Source organism: Leucopleurus acutus (assembly GCF_964270905.1).
Source record: "Leucopleurus acutus genome assembly, chromosome: 9".
Taxonomy (NCBI): Eukaryota; Metazoa; Chordata; class Mammalia; order Artiodactyla; family Delphinidae; genus Leucopleurus; species Leucopleurus acutus.
In genome coordinates, this window is record NC_139144.1 from 94,388,322 (window position 1) to 94,411,486 (window position 23,165).

General features: G+C 42.9%; 1 protein-coding gene across 1 annotated transcript in view; it reads right to left on the bottom strand.

Annotated features, from left to right (window-relative positions):
- The window catches only part of ZC3HAV1 (zinc finger CCCH-type containing, antiviral 1), a 64,205-nt gene extending 41,481 nt beyond the window's left edge, over positions 1-22,724 (bottom strand). Inside the window, exons 1-2 of the mRNA XM_082846121.1 lie at positions 22,370-22,724; positions 899-1,034 (exon numbers count right to left, since the gene is read on the bottom strand). Of these exons, the coding sequence (XP_082702247.1) occupies positions 899-1,034; positions 22,370-22,677 (444 nt within the window). The 5' untranslated portion in view covers positions 22,678-22,724. The remainder of the gene's footprint in view (positions 1-898; positions 1,035-22,369) is intronic.
- Positions 22,725-23,165: the final 441 nt, after the last annotated feature.

Sequence of the window (23,165 nt, forward strand, 5' to 3'; positions counted from 1 at the left end):
CATCTTTTAAAAAAGAAAGCTGCTTGCCTTTCACTTACTCCCTCTCTACATTCCTGTTGGTTAGAAAATGATGACAGTGAGAAGAGTCTCCTTGTACCTGCAGGAGGAAGCCACATGTTACAAGAGAACAGAGATTATCTACTGGTCCAAAAATAGAATGGATATATTATATATAAGATAATAAGGCTGACCTACTGGCCTGAGTCCCTGCGTGACACTGTGGAATCCAGCTGCCTGACCATCGGATACCTACCTGCCTACATCTGGGCAAAACCAAAAGTCAGTAAACTATTTCTGTAAAGGATCAAATGGTAAATATTTTAGGCTTTGCAGGCCATTCAGTCTCTGTTGCAAATACTCAACTCACTCTTGCATGAGAAAGTGGCAATAGACAATATATAAATGAATGGGGGTGGCTGTGTTCCAATTAAACTACAAAAACAGGTGGCAGGTGGGATTTGGACCATGGACCATGGTTTAATGACCCCCAAATCAGATTGTCAAGTGATAGAGAAACAAAGTAATATTTTATTTGAATCACTGCACTTTGAGGTCTCTTTGTTCCAATAACTTAGCCTCAACCAATACACTCTGTCATCTTCCAAAACCCTGCCTCAAAGCCCACCTCTTCCAGGAGGTCACAGGGTTCCCTAGCAGGCTGGCGGAGGGGGGGGGGGCGGGGGGGGCGAGGGGAAGCATTCCAGACTCCAATTCTTGTAAAACTTCTAATAGGAAGGAAATTGTTGGACTCTCTCAGATAACTCAGCAACAATCACCTGTTGACGGCCACCTGCAGGCCCTGGTGCTCAGTTTTCTCTGCTCCCATTCCAACACACCCACGATGCCACGCTGCCAACAGCACTCTCCCTGCTTTTCAAACTAAGGAATTAGAACTTACCTCTGGCATAAAAAAAGGGTCATTTTGGAGAAGGAGCACGGCTAATTCCTCTTTGTTCAGTCCAGAGAGTGCATGAGTTTTCAGGACCTTGAAGTTATCTTCTGAGAGAATCTCGTGAGAATATTTGCATAAATTCCTGGAAATAAATGACAATGGTCAGTGTTTCCACTTCACAGAAAGTAAAGAAAAAGCAATCATCCAGGGAACTTTCAATGAAAATCAATGCCCATATCCTTTGGTAACTAATACAGGTTGGTCCTGCTTCAAGAGGACACTTTAAAAATATAAATTGATGGGCTTCCCTGGTGGCACAGTGATTGAGAATCTGCCTGCCGATGCAGGGGACGCGGGTTCGTGCCCCGGACTGCCGCGGAGCGGCTGGGCCACTGAGCCTGCGCGTCCGGAGCCTGTGCTCCGCGCTCCGCAACGGGAGAGGCCACAACAGTGAGAGGCCCGCATACCGCAAAATAAATAAATAAATAAGTAAATTGATGGAACACCTAGATGGGAAAAGGGAATATGAGGATTATTTTCACAAATTATACACTTGTATACTTTATGTATTTATTTTTGGCTGCATTGGGTCTTCGCTGCTGCCCGCAGGCTCTCTATAGTTGCGGCGAGCAGGGGCTACTCTTTGTTGCGGTGCACAGGCTTCTCACTACAGTGGCTTCTCTTGTTGCCGAGCACAGGCTCTAGGCGCACAGGTTTCAATAGTTGTGGTGCGTGGGCTTCAGTGGTTGTGGCGCGCGGACTCTAGAGCACAGGCTCAGTAATGTGGCACATGGGCTTAGTTGCTCTGCGGCATGTGGGATCTTCCCCAGCCAGGGCTTGAACCTGTGTCCCCTGCATTGGCAGGTGGATTCCCAACCACTGTGCCACCAGGGAAGCCCCACACATGTATACTTTAAATTATTGCAATACTTCTTCAAACAATGTGTCCTCTAGTATACATTAATAATGTAGGACGAGGAAAAAATGGCAAAGAAACTGATACAAATTTAGTGGAAATGACTGCCCATTGAGAGACAAAGAATAATTAGGATAACACATCTATGGATTGACAATAAAATCAATGCGAGAAGAGAATTCCATTGAACAAACTAAATTAGATGAAATTGTTCCTTGCTTTCTCTCTTCTAGGCCTTACATACCAATGTATACCTATATGATTTGTGACTACAAAGGAATGGAACAAGCTCATAATTGTACATTTCAAACAACTCTACAAAGAGATAAAAATCCTCTTCACTTTAAGACTGATGATATATGTCTGATAGTACTTTCTATGATGATGGAATTGTTCTATAATCTGAGCTTCCTAAAATGTAACCCATACATGACTAATGAACACTTGAAATATAGGTAATAAGACTTAAGAAACTAAATTTTCTATTTTACTTTACTTTAATTAATTTAAATTTGAATAGCCACACTTGACTAGTGGCTACCATACTGCGTGGCAGAGATTTCAATCTTTGCTATTCAAAATGTGGCGGGAGAATCAGCAGCTTCACCATTATTTGGGAGCTTGTCACAAATTTAGAATGTCAGGCCCCACCCAAGTTCTAGTGAATCAGAATCCGTCTTTCAACAAGATCCCCAAATGATTTAATCACACTGAAGTCCCACAAGCACTGACTTAGACCATTGAGAAACCCAGACAGTACCGATGTTTTCATTAGACAAACATAATGTGACAGTCATCAATGTTCAGCTAACAAACTCGTTCGACTTCTTAACTTACATACGCTCCCTATAATATCGCCAACGTCCTCAGATTTATGGTTTTAACAGCTGCTAATATGATGGGATCTTAATAGTTTCTGGTTTGCTCAACCATTATCAAATTGTCAGGAGGTTAGGTAATGGCCAGATTTTCACTACATTACAACCTTTGTACAGACAACCTTTCTTCTTTTACATTATTTCTTGAGATTTATTCCTTTGAGAGTATTGCCTCAAAGGATACAATCAGTTTCCCTGCAGCTTCTATTTTTTTTTAATTTTTTTTCTCTCTTTTTTTTTTTTTTCTGTTTCATTTTGATCTCCTACTCTCCAGAAAACATACCAGCAATCTGAGAGCATGTCTATTTCCCCGCCAGCACATTAACATAGAGTTTTATCACTTTTGCTCCTTCGGTAAGTAGGAAATAGACTTATGAGGGACTTCCCTGGTGGTCAAGCAGTTAAGACTCCCTGCTCCCAATGCAGGGGCCCCAGGTTCGATCCCTGGTCAGGGAACTAGATCCCGCATGCCACATGGTGCAGCCAAAACAAAAAAGAAAATTAAAGAAATAGACTCATGCTTCTAATTTGCACTTTAATTATTAGCAAGACTGAAATATTCCCAAATGTAGGCTTGATGCTTGCATTTCCTCTTACTTATAGTATTTGTTCATATCTTTTAACTGTTTATCTAGTGGAGAATGAGTACTAACCTACAGATTTATAACTGTTCTTTATAATTTTTAATACTAATCTTTACCAGCCTTGTGTATTTCAAATAGTTTTGGATTTTTCCCTTTTGATCAAGAACTTATTAAGGTTGTTGTTCAACAATCTGATTGCTGTTCTATACAATCATATCCTTCCAATTCGCCATTCATAATTTAGCCCACTGTTTTAATACTTGAGAAATTAATTCCTCCACCACAGCTAGATAACTATACCGTTTTGTTTCACCTTTAAAAGAGATATTTTCAACTTTAATTCTTTAAAATATCTGGAGCTTATTTTGACAACCAGCATCAGAGGAGGACAGAAGTGCTTTATATCAACTTTTCTCAATAACGTCTATTAAATTGGACTTTCTTACTATTTTGTTATAGAGGACTATTGTTTGTTAACTTTTTAGCAAATTTAGAACTATTGGAATCCTTATTATGTTTTTATCAATCTACGGTTCTACTTTGAATCCAATACCATACAACTAAAATGTCCTTTGCACTGTATTTTAAATATTAACAGAATAATTTATCCTATTATTGGCTTATTCCTTTTCAAAAATCTCTTTAGTGTGCTTAACTATTATTTCCTCTATAGAAATTTTATTCTGGCTTTGTCACTTTCCACAAAAGATCATACTGAGAATCTAATTTGTGTTAACGCCATACATCAGATTGGATATTACGTCATCTTAACTACATTAAATCTTTTGATTCTGGAACAGAAAATATCTCTCCATTTATTCAAGTCTTATTCTATTTTTCTTACTGAGAATTAAAATCTTTCTTTTAATAGTTCTCTCATTTCCCAAATATTAAACATGAATCAGTTGCCACTATTATGTTTTAGTTGTTTGTGACTAGTAAACAGAAATGCGAATGACTGCAAAATTATCTTATTGAAATTGACAATGATTTTTTAAATGTAAACATCTACATAAAAGTTATTCTCTAAGAATTAATCTTTAAAATCCACTATTCAAATAGTGACTTTTAATAGTCCCACACGATTCACGCTGTCTGCGTGTAAGGCATTTCTGAAGCATTCTAGAATTGCCTTCTTATCTAGCCGTGGAACCTCATGAGAAAAATCAGAATCAACAACCATGGCAGCCACTGCCCAAGCCCTTAAAACCCAGCCAGCCCTCCCCACGCACCCTGGTTCATGCACAATTCAAGGGCAGTCGCTCAGGCTCTGACAACAGCCTGTATCTCAGCCGTTTTCTCAGGCGTGCTCTCTCCTGGCTTTCTCTACCAGGAGTTCTGGCTTCTAGTGTGTGTCTGGCACTCCTTGATAAAGCTGACCTCAGCTCTCCAGTTGCTCTTGGGGTCTGTGCTTTCAGATAACTGCTCCCCAGCGGCCACCACGACCCAGAGCCCTCAGCAGCTGGGCCGGGACTCCACCTTAACACTCCTCCAACCACCACGGGAGGGGCGATCTGTGAAGAGACTCTACAGCAGGAAGGGGACCAGCCTCCTACCCAAAGCAGGAAATCCCTCCATTAGAGCTTTACCAGATACCTGCGAGCTTCATGACCTCACAAGGCCTCTCACTCCACCGGGTTCTGACGTTAAGGATCCTCTTGATACGGAACAGAAAATGACCTTGTTGAAACACCCTGCTGCTAGGCAGGTCCTACCCTCTGGCTCGGAGATATCTGACAACTGGGAGGAATTAAGAACCTTTCTGCCCTTTGAGCTCCAGTCCAAGACATTGTGATCACAGAGCCAAGACTATGGTACCTCTCCTGTGGCCAGATTAGGGTCACAGATGAGGACCCAGTTCCTCTCCAGGTCCCAGCAAGATACAGCGTCGGTCATATCTGTCCTGTGCCTGCTCTGTCCTAGCCAAGGAGCAGTGGGGCACTTCCAAGGTCCTGGAAGTCAACATTTCCTCTAAATAACTGAAGGCAGCCAGACAAGTCTAATAAGAGCCCCTCTGCCTGGAGCCCTGAGTGTCCAGGCTTTGCCAACCTCACCCAAGACACTCATGCCTGTAGGAAGAGCCCGCCCAGCACACGCTGCGCTGGCTGGGTCCCTGACGTTGCCCGTCTGAGGGCCCAGATCGCTTTTCATTTCTCATCTCCATCCTCAGGCAAACTGCTCGTTCCTCTAGATTCCATAATACTCACCTTGAACTCAGCATGTCATATCTAGCCTTGAGTTCTGACCTGCAGCCCTGTCCCTCGGAGGCCCTGCTCAGTTTTCCCACATTCCCTAGACTTTTCCAAACTTGTTAGAGGCTTTATCTCCACCCTAATTTCAACATAGTGTTCAGGGCGGGGCAGTTTGTGCTCACCTATTTGGGGAGTGAGACCAGAAGCACAGACACTAACATGTATTACATAGTCACTAAGTGACAGGAACTTGCATCTGTTATTTATAACCTACGAGGAAACAGTTTGCTTTTTACTTTGGGAAACTGAGGCTGGGTAAAATGAGAAGTCAAAGGTGACTCAAATAAGAGGAAGAGCTGATAAGTGAAGCCAGATCTCAAAAAGCAAATAAAAACATAATCTGGAAAAATGAACAAAAACAGACATGTCTGAAATTTTTCCAAACCAGAAAGAAAAAAAAAAAAAAAAAGCCATTCAAACTACTGTTCCCTAGCACTAAGTAGAAAATTGAGAGTAGGGTATGAGGAGAGAGAGTGCATATAAATCACATATGCCGTGTAGAAGGGACACAATAAATGATAGAAACTGTTGCTTAGGGACTTCCCTGGTGGTTCAAGGGTTAAGACTCCATGCTTCCCCCACTACTGGGCATATACCCTGAGAAAACCAAAATTCAAAAAGAGTCATGTAAAAAAAAAAAAAAGAGTCATGTACCAAAATGTTCATTGCAGCTCTATTTACAATAACCCAGAGATGGAAACAACCTAAGTGCCCATCATCGGATGAATGGATAAAGAAGATGTTGGACATATATACAATGGAATATTACTCATCCATAAAAAGAAACGAAATTGAGCTATTTGTAATGAGGTGGGTAGACCTAGAGTCTGTCATACAGAGTGAAGTTAAGTCAGAAAGAGAAAGACAAATACCGTATGCTAACACATATATATGGAATTTAAGGAAAAAAATGTCAAGAAGAACCTAGGGGTAAGACAGGAATAAAGACACAGACCTACTGGAGAACGGACTTGAGGATATGGGGAGGGGGAAGGGTAAGCTGTGACAAAGTGAGAGACTGGCATGTACATATATACACTACCAAACGTAAGGTAGATAGCTAGTGGGAAGCAGCCGCATAGCACAGGGAGATCAGCTCGGTGCTTTGTGACCACCTGGAGGGGTGGGATAGGGAGGGTGGGAGGGAGGGAGACGCAAGAGGGAAGAGATATGGGAACATATGTATATGTATAACTGATTCACTTTGTTATAAAGCAGAAACTAACACACCATTGTAAAGAAATTATACCCCAATAAAGATGTTAAAAAAGAAAAAGACTCCATGTTTCCACTGCAAGGGCGCGGGTTTGATCCCTGATTGGGGAACTAAGATACTGCATGCCACGTGGCGAGGCCAAAAAAAGAAAAGAAACCGTTTCTTATGATTGGCATTGTGGAGGCAGCAGCACTCATCATGGTCAGGGCTGGATGGAGATCATGTTCAGGTTTAAGATGCAGAAGTTTCCTTCTCACTTTCTTCTGATCACTCTGTCTCAGCTCCAGGTCCCTAATATTCGCTAGGAGGATTTAGCCAGGAAATAGTGTGAAAGTCTCCCAAGGCCTCTTGGGAGTTCTCAAAGCCAGTGGTTCTCAAAGTGAGGTCCCCTGATCAGCATCACCTAGGAGGCTGTCAGAAATACAAATTCTCAGGCCCCATCCCAGACCTGCTGGGTGAGTCTCAATCTTCTAGCTCACATCAGAATCATCTAGAGGGTTTGTTAGAACACAGATTGCTAGGCCCCACGCCCATAGTTTCTGATCAGCAGGTCTGGGGTGAGGGCTGAGAATGTGCATTTCTAACAAGCTCCCACGTGATGCTGGTGCTGCTAGCCCAATAAGCACACTTGGAGCAAGGATGCTCAAGGCTACCTTATCCAACAAAGAATAATGGGCTCGGCAGAAGGCTGATTCACAGCCACAGGGACTCCCCACCTCCTGGCACGGAAAAGAGCTTGCCCACAAACCATTATGAACTGCCCAGGGGAAAACAAGTGTTTGCAGAATGCTGCTTGCACTTGGAGCAGATAAAACAGCATGAGCTGGGATAAGAGGTGATAACTTTTTAAAAAAGAGCGAAGATGACCTTGGAAGAGGCAGGAATGTCTCTCAGGAATCTCAAGCCAAAAGCCTAAAAACAAATGACTTTTTCACTCTTCTCTTCCAGTCACAGAACAAAATGTTACTTTAACCCTGGCAATAAATGCTCCCCCAATCACAGATGAAGTCTAGCCTGCAGAGTGGTTCTCATCCCTGGTTACACATAATAATCAACCGGGGAGTGCTTAGAAATACCTAAGCCTGGGCCACACCCTCAGAGACTGATTTAATTTGACAGGACGTGAGACCCCAGATGATTCCCATGTGCAGCCCAGGCTGGGATTGCTGGCCGGGCCCGTCAGATGAAATTCTAAGCTAGGTTCCTGAACTAGATACTCACACGTGTGAACTCTAGCACTTCACGAGTCAGCAAACAGGGCCAACCCTGGGCTCCACAATCAGACCAGAGGGAAAAAGATAACCTTAAGGAAAGCCTTGTTTTTTCACAGTCATTTGTATCAAAATACCCCTTCTCTTCTCCTACTCACCTGCTCGGTTCCCCAACACCTCATGTGGGAGGGTGGACAAAAGCAAAGAGCTAGTCAATTTGTACAGAAGACAGGAAATAGCTCATCATGATTCAAGCCAGGCAAAAAAGGAACCAGGATGTGTGAAAGATAAAATCTAGAGAACACTCATCTAAAGAATAAAACGTCACCAATCAAAACCAACCCTGAAAAGTGTTAGTCATGAGACTCCTATCGTCTATATGTTTGTACTTCTGAAGTTCGAGATTAAGTTGCCAGTTACTAGAGGCAGGGATGGTTCACTGAATCTGGAACCCCTAGTCAGATGGGGGAGAACCAGAGGAGACCAGCAGAGAGCACAGCAACAGAGTAAGGAACAATGTCTGGGAAGAGAAAGGGTGAAGCCGAAGAAATCGACCTGCTTCAACCACAACTGTATTACCCAGAACACATTACGCGCGAAGACGACGCCCCCTGACTGCTGATCGTGATTAGCCCCAGGTGCAGAGGGCCCCGGCCAGGCGAGGGGAATGCAGCTGGTAGGCTGCAAGACTCTGGGCTGCAGGGGGCAACAAGAGGGGACCAGGCCCGCTGAGGATGGGAGAGGTGGGGGGCCGAGGACCTGATTGTAACCTATAACTGTACCAAGAGTAAGGCAAACAATGCAGGTGCCACAATATTGTAGACAATCTCCCCAGTTTGACTTATTTCTCTGGTCCTTTTAATCAGTGGTTCTCAAACTCTGCTGCCCATTAGAACTACCCAGGGACTTTTTTAAAACCCTGATGCCCAAGTCATACCCTATACCAATTAAATCAGAATGTCCAGGGGTAGGAGTTGGGCACCAGTATTTTAAAAAGATTCCTCAAGTGATTCCAGTGTGCAGCAAAAGTTTGGGACCATGGCCCTAAGTCCACATCAGGACTGAGAAAAAGCACAGGAAGTGAAGAGAGTGAAGGGCAGGAGATGCCGCAGGAGATGCGGGATCTTAGTTCCCCGACTAGGGATCGAACCCCTGCCTCCTGTATTGGAAGCATGGAGTCCTAACCACTGGACCGCCAGGGAATTCCCACCAAAATCTTGATTAGAGACAGTAGGTCACACAAGGCTCCTCTCCTTGAACACGCCTCTTCTCCCTCTGCCACACTTCCCAACATAAATCCCTTTGTAAGTTAAGAAGAATATTAAACTAGGGAGAAAGATGAATTAACTGGTTAATGGTGTTTGAGGATTCTTTCAGTTAGAAAGGGGCCGAAGCTTCTAGAATAGCCTACTTTTGGTGACACAATAAATATTTGTTGACATAGTGGGTAGAATGTCTGAGGCTTCCTGTATGTCTTGTGGTTCTATCATATAAGAGTAAGAGACACGTCACCCTAACCTTGGAGGACTGCAACACTTTTTTCATCATTTGCTCACTCAGCACTAAAGAATGCATTTCTCGTTGACTCCCTCAAACTCTAAAGACACATAAAACTTGCATTTGCAATCTTCCAGGAAGCGCATCTGCAGATACTGTTTCTGAAAGTGTGGTTCCTGAACCCCTGCAAGAGAATCCTTAGGGTGATGGTTAAACACAAATTCCAAGGCCCCCATTCATCCCTTCTGAACCAGAATTTCTGTTGTGTGATTAGGAATCCACATTTTAATAAACTCTCCCCAAGTGATTCAGATATACATCAAAGCCTGAGAAGTATTGCTGCAAAGTTGGGTACCTACTATACCACAGGGGCAACCCAAAATCGACCCATCAAGGTGTGGGGAAAAAATGTTACAACTCTTTATATTTATTTTGTATCTAAGAAAGTAAAAAATTATTGCCTGGGCTGAAAGAGGTGAAGGATTAGGGAGGATTAATTGGTTAATTTAGAAGGGGCATAAGAGAACCTTAAGGACTGATGAAAATTTTCTGCATCTTGATCATGATGATGGTTACGTGGGTATATCCGTTTGTTACGACTCTTCAAAGACTCTTCAAACTGTACGCTTTAAATGGGTGTATTTTATTGTATGTAAATCGTACCTCAAAAGTTGATTTTAAAGTTCTTTTAAAAGGTAACAAATTAATAAATATTTAATACACAAAGTAAGAGTTATACATCATACGGTTTTTAAATAAATAGATACATAATAGGAGTACATCCTGAAAATGTTCTCTAATAACAGGGGTGAGGAATCAAAATGTTTGGAAACTACTTCCCCAGATGACCTCTCTTAACCTGAAGCTCTGAATTGGTCTAAAACATTCTTTTTTTTTTTTTTTTTGTTTCTGGCCACCAGGCATGCGGGATGGAACCCATGCTCCCTGCAGTGGAAGCGTGGAGTCTTAACCACTGGACCGCCAGGGAAGTCGCTGGTCTGTAACAGCTTAAAATCTCTTCTTAGTGGGGAAGCATTAAAAGCTCATGAATTAGGTCTCCACTTCCTTCTCTCAAACTGAGTCTAACTCTCGTGCCCCAATTTGGTTACATTCATTTCTCAATGGACTTGAAATCCTAGGTTCTTCTAGATTCTTTTACTCCTTTTCCACCACCATCTTGGGGCCCTTGTCAATTCCAAAGTAGCCTGTAGGTAAGGATCACAGACGCCAGTTTGGAAATAAATGTGATCAGGAGCAGTAATCAAATCAGAAACTTTTTATGGACGGAAAACGAATCTATACTTATTTTAAATCTTTAATTCTGCCGTCTCCACATTATGTAAAAAGTAGAAAATATTTTGTTATCAGATGCCTATTTGCCACTTATTTAAGATTGTTTATCATGATTCACAGTATCACTTATTAAGTTTCTTAGTTTAATTTTTGCAGAAGGCTGCAGAAATTGAAAGTCAAATTTGATCAAATTCAAATAAATATGAAGCAAATCTGAAAGGAGAGCAAAAATTCCCAAATGATTTTTATGGGGCACACACCCCTCCGTGCTGTGACATCACAGAAAGCAGCCTGTCTCTAAGGGCATCAGCCTGACAAGGAGACTCCATGGACACAGCACGATCAGGAACAAAGGAGACGTCCAAGAAGACTCCTCCTGGGTAAATACACCCCCTCAAACGACAAGCAACATGCAAGAGTAAAAGGCAAACCTTGAACACATCTGCTAAGTGAAAGAAGCCAAACACAATGGGACAAATACTGGATGATTCCATTTAGAGGGAACACGAGAATAGGCAAATCCATGCAGACAGAAAGAAGACTAGAGGTTGCCGGGGGCTGGGTAGAAGGAATAATGCGGAGTGCCTGTGGATGGGCGTGGGGCCTCTTTCGGGGATGATGAAAATGTCCTGGAACAAGACAGTGGTGATGGTTGCACAGCATCATGAATGTACTTATTGCCATCGAACTGTACACTTTATGATAAAAAATTAAATATAGTCAAGGTAATTATAGACAAAAATAGAGGACAGAAAAAGAAAAATGCAAACAGAAGCAACAAGTCAGAATTAGACACCACATGAGACAAACTTGAAAAACAAGCACTGGGAATTCCCTGGCGGTCCAGTGGTTAGGACTCTGCACTTTCACTGCCAAGGGCCTGGGTTCGATCCCCGCTTGGGGAAATAAGATTCCACAAGCTGCCCGGCACAGCCAAAAATAAATAAATAAATAAAACAAGCATTTTGCCTGCAGCAATTTTTTTTGGATCTGTCTCCTAAAGTAAAGGAAATGAAAGCAGAAATAAACAAATGGGACCTAATTAAACTTAAAAGCTTTTCAACAGCAAAGGAAACCATCAACAAAACGAAAAGACACCTACTGCATGGGAGAAAATATTTGCAAATGATATGACCAAAAAGAAATTAATATCCAACATATATAAACAGCTCATACAACTCAACATCAAAAAAAAACAACCAAACAACTCAATAAAAAAATGGGCAGAACTGAATAGACATGTTTCCAAAGAGGAAATGCAGATGGCCAATAGGCACATGAAAAGATGTTGAACATCGCTAATCATCAGAGAAATGCAAATCAAAACCACAATGAGGGCTTCCCTGGTGGTGCACTGGTTGAGAGTCCGCCTGCCGATGCAGGGGACACGGGTTCATGCCCCGGTCCGGGAAGATCCCACATGCCGCGGAGCGGCTAGCCCGTGAGCCATGGCCACTGAGCCTGCGCGTCCGGAGCCTGTGCTCCGCAACGGGAGAGGCCACAACAGTGAGAGGCCCGCGTACTGCAAAAAAAAATAAAAAAAAACCCACAATGAGATATCACCTCACACCTGTCAGAATGGTTTTCAAAAAGAACACAAATAACCAATGTTGGTGTCGAAGTGGAGAAAATGGAACCCTCATACACTGTTAGTGAGAATGTACATTGGTACAGCCACTGTGGAAAACAGTATGATCCAACAATTCCACTACTGGGTATATATCTGACAAAAACAAAAACATTAATTTGAAAAGATACATGCACCCCAACGTTCACAGCAGCATTATTTACAATCGCCAAGATATGGAAGCAACCAAAGTGTCCATCAACAGATAAATGGGTAAAGAAGATATAGAATATATACACAATAGAATACTACTCAGCAATAAAAAAGAATGAATTTTTGCCATTTGCAGCAACATAGATGGGCTTGGAGGGCATTATGCTAAGTGAAATAATTCAGACGGAAAAGACAAATACTCTTATTATATCACTTATATGTGGAGTCTAAAAAATACAACAAACTAGTGAATATAACAAAAAAGAAGCAAACTCACAGATACAGAGAACAAACCAATGGTTGCCATTGGTCGGGGGGAGAATATAGAGGTGGGGGAGTGGGAGGTACAAACTATTGGGTGTAAGACAGGCTCACGGATGTACTGTACAACACAGGGAACACAGCCAATATTTTGTAGTAACTATAAATGGAAAATAACTTTAAAAATTGTATATAAAAACTCTTTTTTAAACTTTAAACAAGCGTCATGACTTAAAAGGGCCAGAGACGGAGAATATATAAAGAATTGAAACCACAGTGAGGGACTTCCCTGGTGGTCCAGTGGTTAAGACCCTGCGCTTCCACTGCAGGGAGCGCGGGTTTGATCCCTGGTCTGGGAATTAAGATCCCACGTGCCTCGCAGCATGGCCAAAATAAATAAATAAATAAAAACACAATGAGGCACAATTTCACATTCCTTATATTGGCACAATTTGTAAAAGGCTGATGACATCAATTGGCAAGGATACGAAACACGGGAATGCTCATAGTTTTCTGGTGGGAGTAAAACTTGGTACACAAACCTGGAAAACAATTTGGTATTGTCTCCTAAAGCTTCAATCTGGGAATTCTGGTACTAGATACCTAGGTAACTTTTGCACGTTTACACAAGGAAAGATGTACCAAAATACTACAGTTTGTAATAGCAAAAAAACTGAAAACAATCTATATTTTAATAACAAGAAAATTGTTATATAAATTGCGTACGTTTGTACAAAAGAAAGCTATTGTTTATAAAAGAAAGAACTAGAGCAGTCCCTCTCCTAAAACTTGTGGGGTTTGAGGCACGATAAAATGGAGGTCCATGCACCAAATATCTAAACACTTCAAAGTAATTAGTCAAGCTAAGAAATGGTTCAATAAAATATGTTCTAATATATATATATATATATATACACACACACATATATATATATATGTATGTATGTATGTATGTACGTACGTATATATGTATTCTCTCTTCCTATCTTGACAAACATACTTTCATAATGACCCGGAAGGCCAAGTTTGAATTAGAATGCTCAGACTCCTTTGAGCTCTATGAATAGGATGTAGTAAAATGAAGAAAGAAAGCCCCAGGGACATCCCTGGTGTTCCAGCAGTTGAGACTCCACGCTTCCACTGCAGGGGGCGCAGGTTCGATACCTGGTCTGGAACTAAGATCCCGCATGCTGTGTGGTGCAGCCAAAAAGTTAAAAAAAAAAAAAAAGATGAGGAAAGGAAGACAGCCCCCGCTCCCAACTCCAGCCCACCTCTTCTCTTCTCCCCCTCAGGCTCTGTCCCACATTGCCAGCACCATCATACAGAGGCAATGAACATGCCAACCTGTACATCCAAATTCCTTCCACGTGTAGGAAGACCCAGGGAAGAAGCCCACTCAGGCCCTGGAAGTAGGTTTGGGAAATCTAGGGTCCTGGGAACCCAGAGCATAGTCTAGAACAGGAGTAGGGGCCACAGACGGAGGCCACTGGATCTAAATGAGCACGATTCCTTAACCCCAGACTCCTCAATAAGTGAGTAGGTATACAGTTGGGCTGGAATAGGACCTGTAAAGCAGAGGGCGCAGGGCAGAAGTCCATCTTGCCCAGGCCTCAAGGTGGTACAGAAACAGGGCTTTGTATATTAGAGGTGAGTCTCAGAAACATTATGCTGTGCAAACAAGAGCAAAATAAAGCAAGTGTTTGCATACCTAGTATTGATGTAATTTATAGGCTTGAAAACAGGCAAAATAATCCCAAATGTTGCTCAGAAATAAACACATGGGGACTTCCCTGGTGGCGCAGTGGTTAAGAACCCACCTGCCAATGCAGGGGACGTGGGTTCGATCCCTGGTCCGGGAAGATCCCACATGCTACAGAGCAACTAAGCCCGTGCGCCACAACTACTGAGCCTGCGCTCTACAGCCCACACACCGCAACTACTGAGCCTGCATGCCACAACTACTTAAGCCCATGTGCCTAGAGCCCATGCTCCACAACAAGAGAAGCCACCGCAATGAGAAGCCCACGCACCGCAACGAAGAGTAGCCCCCACTCGCCACAGCTAGAGAAAGCCAGCGCGCAGCAACAAAGACCCAATGCAGACAAAAATAAATTTAAAAAATTTATAAAATAAAAATAAAAGAAATAAACACATGTGTAGGGACTTCCCTGGTGGTCCAGTGGTTAAGACTCCGTGCTCCCAATGCAGGGGGTGTGGGTTGAATCCCTGGTCAGGGAACTAGATCCTGCATGCCACAACTAAAAGATCCTGCATGCCTCAGCTAAATATCCCACATGCTACAACTAAAGATCCTGCATGCTGCGACCAAAAAAAAGACCCCACATGCCACAACGAAAATCCCTCACGCAGCAACAAAGATCCCGTGTGCCGCAACTAAGACCCAGCACAGCCAAATAAATAAATGTTTTTAAAAATAAAATTAAAATTATAAAAGAAATAAACACATGTAGAAACATAATAAATGTGTAGGAAAAATAAATATCGAATGCAGAACAGTGTTGTGGGATTGTAAATTGGTATGCCTATTATGGAAAACAATATGGAGTTCTTCAAAACATTAAAAATAGAACACCATATGATCCAGCAATCCCACTTCTGGGTATATATCCAAAGGAAATGAAATCAGTATCTCAAAGAAATATTTGCACTCCCAAGTTCAATGTAGCATTATTCACAATAGCCAAGATATGGAAACAACCTAAGTGTCCATCCACAGATGAATGGATAAAGAAAATGTGGTTTATATGTATAAGATGAAATATTATTCAACCATGAAAAGAAGGAAATTCTGCCATTTGTGAAATGCTTGAACCTAAAAGACATGATGCTAAGTGAAATAAGACAGACACAGAAAGATAAAACAAAACAAAACAAAACAAAAACCTGCATGATCTTACTTATGCATGGAATCTAAGAAAGTCAAACACGTAGAAAAGGAGAATAGAATGGTAGTTGCCAGGGATCTGGGTGGGGGAGGGGGGAATGTTGGTCAAAGGGTACAAACTTTCAGTTATAAGATGAATAAGTTCTGGAGATCTAAGGTACAGCATGGTGACCATAGTTGATAATAAATATTGTATACCTGAAGTTTGCTAAGAGCATTGATATTAAGTGTTCTAATCGTCAGGGACTTCCCTGGTGGTGCAGTAGTTAAGAATCCACCTGCCAATGCAGGGAATGTGAGTTCGATCCCTGGCCCGGGAAGATCCCACATGCCACAGAGCAACTAAGCCCATGCTCTACAACTACTGAGCCTGCACTCTAGAGCCTACAAGCCACAACTACTGAGCCCATGTGCCACAACTACTGAAGCCCGCGCACCTAGAGCCCATGTCCCGCAACAAGAGAAGTCACCGCAGTGAGAAGCCTACGTACCACAATGAAGAATAGCCCCCGCTTGCTGCAACTAGAGAAAGCCCGCACGCAACAAAGACCCAACACATCCAAAAATAAATAAATAAATTTATTTATTTATTTTAAAAAAAGTGTTCTCACCGTCCAAAAAATGGGAGTAAATAGAGGAGGTGATAAATAGGTTAATCAGTTGATTGAGGGAATCACTTCACAATGTATACATATAACAAACTATCACATTGTACACCTTAAATATAAACAATGTTTATTAGTCAATTGTACCTAAAGCTGGTATGTTAATCTCTAGTTATCACCTCTAAAATGGGGGAGATGATCAAAGGTGAGATTTCAGGGGGTTTTAACTGTGTGATATTTTATTTCTGAAGCTGATTTGTGGGTACACAGATATTCACTGTATGTTTTATACATTCTCATAAGACTTAAATATCACATAATAAAAACTTTAATGAGAAAATTCTTTTAAAATAAAAAAATAAGATACCATTGTATACCCTTCAGATCGGCATAAATCAAAAAAATCTGATAATACTAAGTGCTAGTTGGCTATAAAATGGGGAAACTGAGACATCAAACATGAAAATGTAAATGGGTACAACCACTTTTACTACACTGATTTGTCAGAATCCCGAAAAGTTGAAGTGGTGCAAGAACTGAACTCAGCAATTCCATTTCCTAATGATCTACCTTGGAGAAGCGCTTGCCATGAGCACCAAGAGAATGTATAGTCTTGGCAGCATGCTTTTTTGTAGCAAAAAATTAGAAATATTCTAAATGCCCATTATTGCAGGAATAGGTGCCGAACTGTGGTGTAAATCATACGGTGAAACACTACTGAACTGTGGTGTAAACCATATGATGAAATACTATATGGCTGTTAAGATAAATAAACTAGATCCTTATAACAACATGAATAGATCTTCAAAATATAACTTTGGGTAAAAATTCTAAAACACATAAAACAATACTACATCTTGTATATGAATACAAATATATATGACAGGAAATTTTTAAATCATGGAAGGGCAGGACACACCCCAAAATGATGACTGAAGTTGCTTCTGGGGAAAGAGGGAAATGAGACTAGGGAAGAGAAAAAAACAATAACCTTAGGCCTGTTATGGTATTTATTTTATTTTAAAATAAAAAAAGCAAAAATAGAAATGTAAATATTCTGGGAGGTGAATTATAAGCTTATTATACTATAATTCTTTTATATAGTATAGCTTTCATTATATATTCAGAATATATATACTCTGATGCTTTTTGTACTACTCTTTGCATTTTTTTTTATTTGTTTTTTTGCGGTACGCGGGTCTCTCACTGTTGTGGCCTCTCCCGTTGCGGAGCACAGGCTCCGGACGCACAGGCTCAGCGGCCACGGCTCACCGGCTTAGCCGCTCCGCTGCATGTGGGATCTTCCCAGACCGGGGCACGAACCCGTGTCCCCTGCATCGGCAGGCGGACTCTCAATCACTGCACCACCAGGGAAGCCCTACTCTTTGCATTTTTTTGGTTGTTTTTTTTTTTTTTTCCAATTTAGGAAATTGTCAATTCGTTTTCTTCCTATCTACCCACCCCCACCCAAAGTTTCAGTTATGCAAATGAAAAAGGCATACAAACAGGAAAAAACCCAGAGGAAACACCCACATTAGCAGAAACCACAAAGCTAGTTGCCAGGGACAGCCTGCTCTAAACAGTTAAACAGAAATCAGGCTTGCAAAACAATATCTTGATCTTGAATTAATGAAAGATCACACTTCATAGAGCTACTTGACGACACCAGTAGCTAAGTTAAGAAGTCATGCAGATCTCGGTTCAACACTAACTTTGCCAGCTATCAGCTATGTGACCTTCGGTTAAAATTCTAAACAGCTCTAGGCCTGAGTTACCTTACATTAAGATGGGGCTTAGGGACTTCCCTGGTGGTCCAGTGGTTAAGAATCCGCCTTCCAGGCTTCCCTGGTGGCTCAGTGGTTGAGAGTCCGCCTGCCGATGCAGGGGACACGGGTTCATGCCCTGGTCCGGGAGGATTCCACATGCCACGGAGTGGCTGGGCCCGTGAGCCTGCGCGTCCGGAGCGTGTGCTCCGCAACGGAAGAGGCCACAGCAGTGAGAGGCCCACGTACCGCAAAAAAAAAAAAAAAAAGAATCCGCCTTCCAATGCAGGGGACGGGGACATGGGTTAGATCTCTGGTCAGGGAACTAAGATCCCACATGCCGCAGGGCAACTAAGCCCGCGAGCTGCAACTACTGAGCCCACGCATGCTTTAGAGCCGTCACGCCACAACTAGAGCCCACGAGCTGCAACGAAGAGCCCACATGCCGCAATTGAGACCTGATGCAGCCAAATAAATAAATTAAATAAATAAATATTAAAAAAAAAAAAAGATGGGACTTACAACACCTACTTCAGGAATCATAGTAGAGATGAACTTGGATACCATCTCTAAAGTGCTTATCATAGTACTTGGTAGACAGTTATTTGTTCAACAAATGGTAGTTATTATTTGTGCCAGAACTGGGATTAGAACTCCATGTGTGGGCGTATATTTCAGCAAAGCAAATAGAAATACCCAAAATGATGGACCAAAACTAATTATCCAATAGTGAAGCAAGCCCTGCTGTCAACTAAAATGTATAGTTAAAAGCAACATCAGAGAGACTTCCCTGGTGGTACAGTGGTTAAGAATCCGCCTGCCAATGCAGGGGACACGGGTTCAAGCCCTGGTCCAGGAAGATCCCACATGTCGGGGAGCAACTAAGCCCGTGCACCACAACTACTGAGCCTGTGCTCTAGAGCCCGCGAGCCACAACTACTGAGCCTGTGTGCCACAGCTACTGAAGACCGTGCGCCTAGAGCCCGCAACAAGAGAAGAGAAGAGAAGCCACCGCAACGAGAAGCCCATGCACTGCAATGAAGAGTAGCCCCTGCTCCCGCAACTAGAGAAGGCCCACGCGCATCAACAAAGACCCAAAACAGCCAAAAATTTAAAAAATAAAAGCAACATAAGAGAAAAGACTGGAACAGCAGAACTGATAGGAGAAAGCCCATCTATAAATAATAGTACTACAGAGGAAAATGTAGAAGTCCAGCAAAAGGCAAGCTATCCTATGCAAACAGAGAACAGTTACCAAACTGAATGGTAACCTCAACATGGGTATCAACTGGTCAACAGCGCCCACCAACCTATAATCCACAAAGAAAGCCCTTAGACTCCCACGTGTCAAGTATTAGAAGATGAGGATTTATAAGTTGCTAAGAAAGGGAAAATATTTTAAAATATACCTGGGAAAAAAATATATTTTCTAGGCTTTTAGGCAAAAGAAAAAGAATTCTCCCAAGGGTCCTTATTATGAGGACACAATGTACATTAATGGATTAAAAATTTGTAATTCCCAAACTCAAAAGTTATATAAAAAGATTTTAAAAATAAGACTGGACCCATACATTTAAGAAATAAGAATTTAACACTCAACTAAAAAAAAAAAGGTAATAATAACTTTAATGAATTCTCCAGAGAATCCACCCAAACTTGCATAGACCATATTATTCATATAGAATATATTATTCCTCTTTTAAAATATAAAAAAGTGCAGGTTAACTACCCAGCTTATGAGCTTAAAATGGTTTTGAGTTGCAAACAACAACAACAAATTAATAACAACAATAATAAAACTAAAGTTTCTAAACCTACTGCATGTAACAAATTAAAAGTTTCTAAATATATTAAATATATAACATATTGAAACCATTATGAACTATGACTGTGTAGGTTTTTTTCCCTGAAAATGAAAGTCCAAGTATAGGGCAATCAGAGAAATTTGAACACTAACTGGATAGTATGTGATATTAAAATTATAATCATAGGGACTTCCCTGGTGGCACAGTGGTTAAGAATCTGCCTGCCAATGCAGGCAGCATGGGTCTGGGAAGATCCCACATGCCGCAGAGCAACTAAGCCTGTATGCCACAACTACTGAGCCTGTGCTCTAGAGCCTGTGAGCCACAACTACTGAGCCCTCACGCCACAACTACTGAAGCCCATGCACCTAGAGCCGGTGCTCCGCAACAGAGACGCTACTGCAATGAGAAGCCCACGCACCGCAACAAAGAGTAGCTCCCGCTTGCCACAACTAGAGAAAGCCCATGCACAGCAACAAAGACCCAACGCAGCCAAAAATAAATAAATGAATAAATAAATTTATAAAAAGAAAATATAATCGTAAAAAAAAGTGATCATTGTACTGTGGTTATACTAATAAAATAGAGTCTTTAATCTTAGGAGCTACTAAAGTATTTACAAAGCAAATAATCTCTGGCATTTGGTTTAAAATAACACCAGGGATGGGGAGGGGAGAATAAATGAACCAAGACTGGCCTTACTGTACTTTGAAAACTGTTGAACCGATGGGCACATAGGGGTTCATCAGTCTCTTTTCTTTACTTTAGTGTATGTTGAAAATATTCATAGTAAAAAATTAAAAGATAAGAAGCCTATGTATTTAAAACTAACAGCCAACACTAACTGGTGAAGAATTTTTCACAACAGAAATGATAACAAAGTCTTCCATCTCCCTTGTTATTTGGAAGAGTGTTAGAATGTTCCTTACTTTTTTCTGTTCTCTACCCTCTTTTCCTCCTTCCTGATTTTCTTTGCCGACTTAGATGACTCCCATACACATAACTTCCTGCAACTCAGAAATAGACTTTCAAATTGTTGCCTCACGACATAATAAATATTTATTTTTAATAACAATGGGGCATATTTTTAAAATTTTAGTTTTGCTCTAAACAAATTTTTTAAAAAAATTATCTCATCTACCACATCCACTTAAAACATCTGTCTTTTGTATGTTTTATCAGACAGGTATTGCGAGTGAGTAATCTAAAGTTTTTCGCTCATAAGCGCATGCTGGAAAGTTTGATGACCACCATTTTGGACACTAAGACACCACTTAAAGTTTTTAAGGATGGAGGAAGTGTGACAAGTACTATATCAAGAAAAATAATTTAGCAAAAGTACATACGGATAGGAAAGATGGGGAGAAAGACCATGGTCAGAGAAAATCATTCATTAATTCAACAAGGCATTCATTTAGAAGTGAGATGCGAAGTAGGAACCAGACAGGGAAGGGACGGGATTGGTCAATAAAAGAACTTGGTGTTTTAAGGTATTATGAAGGAGGAAGAAGAGTTTGGGGGTTGGGGGGGAGTGTCACAGACCCTGCGCTGGGGGAAAGAAGATGAGTTCGACAAAGCCTGGCAGGATATTCAGGTGTAGATGCTCCTCAGACCCCTGGAGATGAAGAACCTAGAGTCAGTAGGAAGGCCGGGGCAGCGGATGTACACAAGGAAGCCATCTTTATAGATGTGACGACTAAACCCAAGGAAGTGAGGGCTCTCGGGGAGAGACCTGGAATACAGGCACATCAAAAGGCTTAACTGAAACCTTGGGGCACACCTATATGCAGGAAGCAAAAAAAGAACAAGTGGGAACACAGAAGCAGCTACCTGGGAGATAAGGCACACTGTTTCAAAGTGGTCCCAAAGGTAGGCGGTCAGCGGTGCAGGCCACCGCGGGGCCCACGGGAAAGGAGTTCTGGAAGAGGGCCCATCATTGGTAACCTTGAATAGAACCATTCTGGTCTTGGTGGTGCGGGCTAGAGTCAGATATCAGAAAAGTGATAATGAGGGGAAAGGAGGCGCTTGGAAAGGAAGGCCAAGCAGAGACCCGCAGCTCGCAGCGATGGAGACATCTCCCGGGATCGAGTCGGCTGGGGGGCTGGGAAGACCACACAATACCTAGGGGGTAAGGTAGCAGAGAGGGGAAGACTCAAGATTCCAGAGAATGGAGGCATTTTCTTTCGTTCCCAAACCTGCATCCAAATTGTCTAGGCCCTGGCTTGCCCAAAAGTACTTTATCCTTATGGAGGTGGGGAGTTAATCGTAGTCTTCACCGGGGCAGTAGCGCGCTAGCCATATTCGAAGGAAGGTCTGAAGGCGCTGGAGGGAAGGGAACCTTCGAGAGCAGAAGCGCGGGCCCAGCAAGAAGGGAAGCAGAGGAGTGAGCAGCTGGAGGAAGAGTCATCGGGTGCGAGGTCCCCGCGAGGGCGCGCCCCTCACGGAGCAGCAGCCGCGACAGTCCTCCCAGACCGGGACCGGGGAGACGCCCCTCCCTCCCAGGGCACTCACCGCTCCGACTGCGAATAGTGGCACCGGCCCAGCAGGTTGAGCTTGCAGAGGTGCAGGTTTCCGCAGGGTTTGTTGCAGAACTTGCGACGGCAGACCCGGGCTCGAGTGGTGGCCACCACGGACCGGATGACCCCGTCCTTGCCGCCAGTCTCCAACACCACGAAGCGGCCGGGCCCGGCCTCTTCCAGCACCTCGCAAAGCTGCGCCTCGGAGAGCTGCACCTCGTCGAGCAGCGCTTCCAACGCCATGCGGCCCCCCTGGGCGCACAGGATTTTGGTGATGAAGCTGCATACCCCCGGGTCAGCCATGGCGCGCTGTACTGGCCTGGCCGCGGCGCGGGACTCTGCTCCAGGGAGAATCGAAACTTAAGAGTCCCGGGGGCGGGCGCGGGTTGGGCGCGCCCGGGGCGAGGGAGCGTGCGCTCTCCGCCGCCGCTCGCAGAGACCAGCGGTTTCGGTTTCCCAGTAAACCGAAAACCGCTGGTCTTTGGGTCGAGAGGCCAAATCTTACCGTCCTGTGTCAGATTTAAAGTCAATCGCGACGGTAACCTAGTGGAAAGAGGGTGAACAAGCGCGGGCTAATCTGCCGGCGACGCGGCGACCACCGGACGGCTCCTCGAGGGTCAGGTTCCCCAGCTGGGCACCGAGAGGCTTCTCCGGAAAGAAGCGAAACTACAAACTGATCTCGGGGCTCTGGTGCAGTTTTTATAAACCAGCCAAAGTGACGAATGACGCGAGTCTTGGGAGCTTTCTTGAGGAGTGCTAGGTTCTCTACCCCACCCGTTCCCGGAAAGAAC